The 2,201-nt window shown below is 48.3% G+C and overlaps 1 protein-coding gene across 1 annotated transcript in view; it reads right to left on the bottom strand.

Annotated features, from left to right (window-relative positions):
• Positions 1 to 1,959, bottom strand: part of Cyp2e1 (cytochrome P450 family 2 subfamily E member 1) — an 11,649-nt gene extending 9,690 nt beyond the window's left edge. The window contains exons 1-2 of the mRNA XM_050136687.1: positions 1,732 to 1,959; positions 819 to 978 (exon numbers count right to left, since the gene is read on the bottom strand). Of these exons, the coding sequence (XP_049992644.1) occupies positions 819 to 978; positions 1,732 to 1,908 (337 nt within the window). The 5' untranslated portion in view covers positions 1,909 to 1,959. The remainder of the gene's footprint in view (positions 1 to 818; positions 979 to 1,731) is intronic.
• Between the last annotated feature and the right edge of the window lie 242 nt (positions 1,960 to 2,201).

Here is a 2,201-nt window from a genome sequence, read left to right as displayed (position 1 = left end):
GACTCTCTGATCATGGCGAACAATGAGGGCTGAAGAGAAGCCAAGGACAATGGCACGGGGTTTTGATCCTACTTCATGTTCCGGCTTGGTGGGAGCCTAGCCAGTTTGGATGTTCACCTTCCTAGACATGGACGGAGTGGGGAGGACCTTGGACTTTCCACAGGTCAGGGAACCCTGACTGCTCTCTGGATTGGAGAGGGAGGGGGAGAGGAGTGGGGGGATGGGGAGAGGAGGGGGAGGAGGGGGAGAAGGGTGGGAGGAGGGGGAGGGAAATGGGAGGCTGGGAGGAGGCGGAAATTGGGGGGGGGGGGGGGAGGGAAATGGGAGGCTGGGAGGAGGCGGAAATTTTTTTTTCCTTTTCTCAATTAAAAAAAAAAAAGAATGCCAGGCAGGTGAATTACCTCATGCTAAGTGAAAGCACTTGGGTGTCTGGAACCATCTACACTTCAGTTGACAGTTGAGGCTGTGTGTAAAGAATCCCAAAAAGTGCAGAAAAGTACAAGGCACCGAAGATGGATGGATCATCAGGGGGAGATTTCCTGGGTTCAGAAACAGCCTATCTGCCTTTCTCTGTGAGTTGATCAGTGCTATGGTAAGGGTGTGGGCCTAGAGGGCCTCTCATGGGGTTCACAGTACCTACTCAGTACAACTCTCAAAGCAGGTTCCACGCAGGTACAATCCATCACCTGAGTCTTTGCCTTTCTCTCTTCATTCTATTACTGTCACTACAGTCTGTTAATATCGGGGGGACTAAATGGTATGTACATCACTCTCCCTGTTAGTGTGCCCCCCTCCAACGGCCCAGAAAGCCAACTTACCCTTGTTCTTATACTCCTGGAACACAGGAATGTCCCCCCGGCCAGAGAACTCATTTTTGTGGTTCAGTAGCACCTCCTTGACAGCCTTGTAGCCGTGCAGGACCACGATGCGCCTTGAGCCCAGGTGTAGTGTGAATACTGGCCCGAAACGCTTTGCCAGCTACAGGGGCCAATGCACAAAGTGGAGCAGGGGTTAGACGGGATGACTCCCTACTCTAGACTACCCTCATCTCCTGTTATTGTTCCCGCTATTCATGGAGAGTTAGAGGACTTTGGGGAAAAGGTCATATTTGTCCAGTCTGTTGTGGAGAGACTCTCTGCACCTAAAGTTTGCTGCGTTTGCAGGCCTTTCCTCCATCCAGACACAATTCTCTTCTCTGTGGTTGTTTAATAAGTGACAATATTAATCACCCTATTTGTTCCCAAAGTTAAGGCTCTACATGCCAGGATACTACCAGCTGACTTGGAGTCAATGATCCTGAAACCTATAGCTACCCTGTCATTGGCAAAGACAACCTGGAAGACAGACATCAAACCTCAATTTCATGCCTAGAAGCATTTTGGTGTTGGCTAGCCCATGCAGTGTTCACAGAATTAGCAAAAGGCAGATGCTGTTATCCTGGTGAATCACAGTTGGCTCAATATTTCCATTTTCCCTTTCAGTCTGTTCTTAGACAAAGACTGATGCCAGCTGGAGTACACCTGTTATTGTATCACAGTTGGCACATGATGCTATCAGCAACACTAGTATCTCCTAATAATTCCAGCTGCATGGAGCATCTGGTCATGCATGGCACTACTCACTGTGAGTGTTCCATGTCCAAGATGAACTGGACTGTAAAATAGATGTAATGCGAATATCATGATATCTAATCTCTAACTTGTTTCCTTGATGCAGCAATTTTTCTCTTACCTTGGTGAAGGACTTGGGGATATCCTTCAAATCCAGCTGAGAAACATTTCCAAAGAAAGGAAGTGGGAAGGGTCCTGGGGGTAGGTTCCAACTGCTATAGATCTGTTTCCAGACAGATATGATCAGGAGGGTGACCACCCACACCAGCAAGGCAATAGTGATGCCAAGAACAGCCATGGTGCTTCTGGGCTCCCGCTGTAAACTTGTGGGAATTTCCTGAGGAAAAACAAAGATTTTATAACGTGTCATTGAGAAGGAGGGTGACTCATCAGCCAATAAAACAATCTTCTTCCTTGGCCTAACGCACTGGTTTATTATTAGCTACACTTGGCTATCATTTCAAAGGCTGAACCTTGTAGCTGTTGCCTCTTAGAAGCTGCATGATCTGACATGGATGAGGCTGGGCTCTGGCAATCCTCTGGTTGCTGGCACCTGCCACAGTGCTGGTAAGTACATGGAGGAACACCTCA

This window comes from Alexandromys fortis, unplaced genomic scaffold (genome assembly GCF_014885135.2).
Source record: "Alexandromys fortis isolate MF-2015 unplaced genomic scaffold, M_Fortis_MF-2015_v1.1 scaffold_3, whole genome shotgun sequence".
In the NCBI taxonomy this organism is placed as follows: Eukaryota; Metazoa; Chordata; class Mammalia; order Rodentia; family Cricetidae; genus Alexandromys; species Alexandromys fortis.
This window is presented reverse-complemented; position numbering and strand designations above follow the sequence as displayed.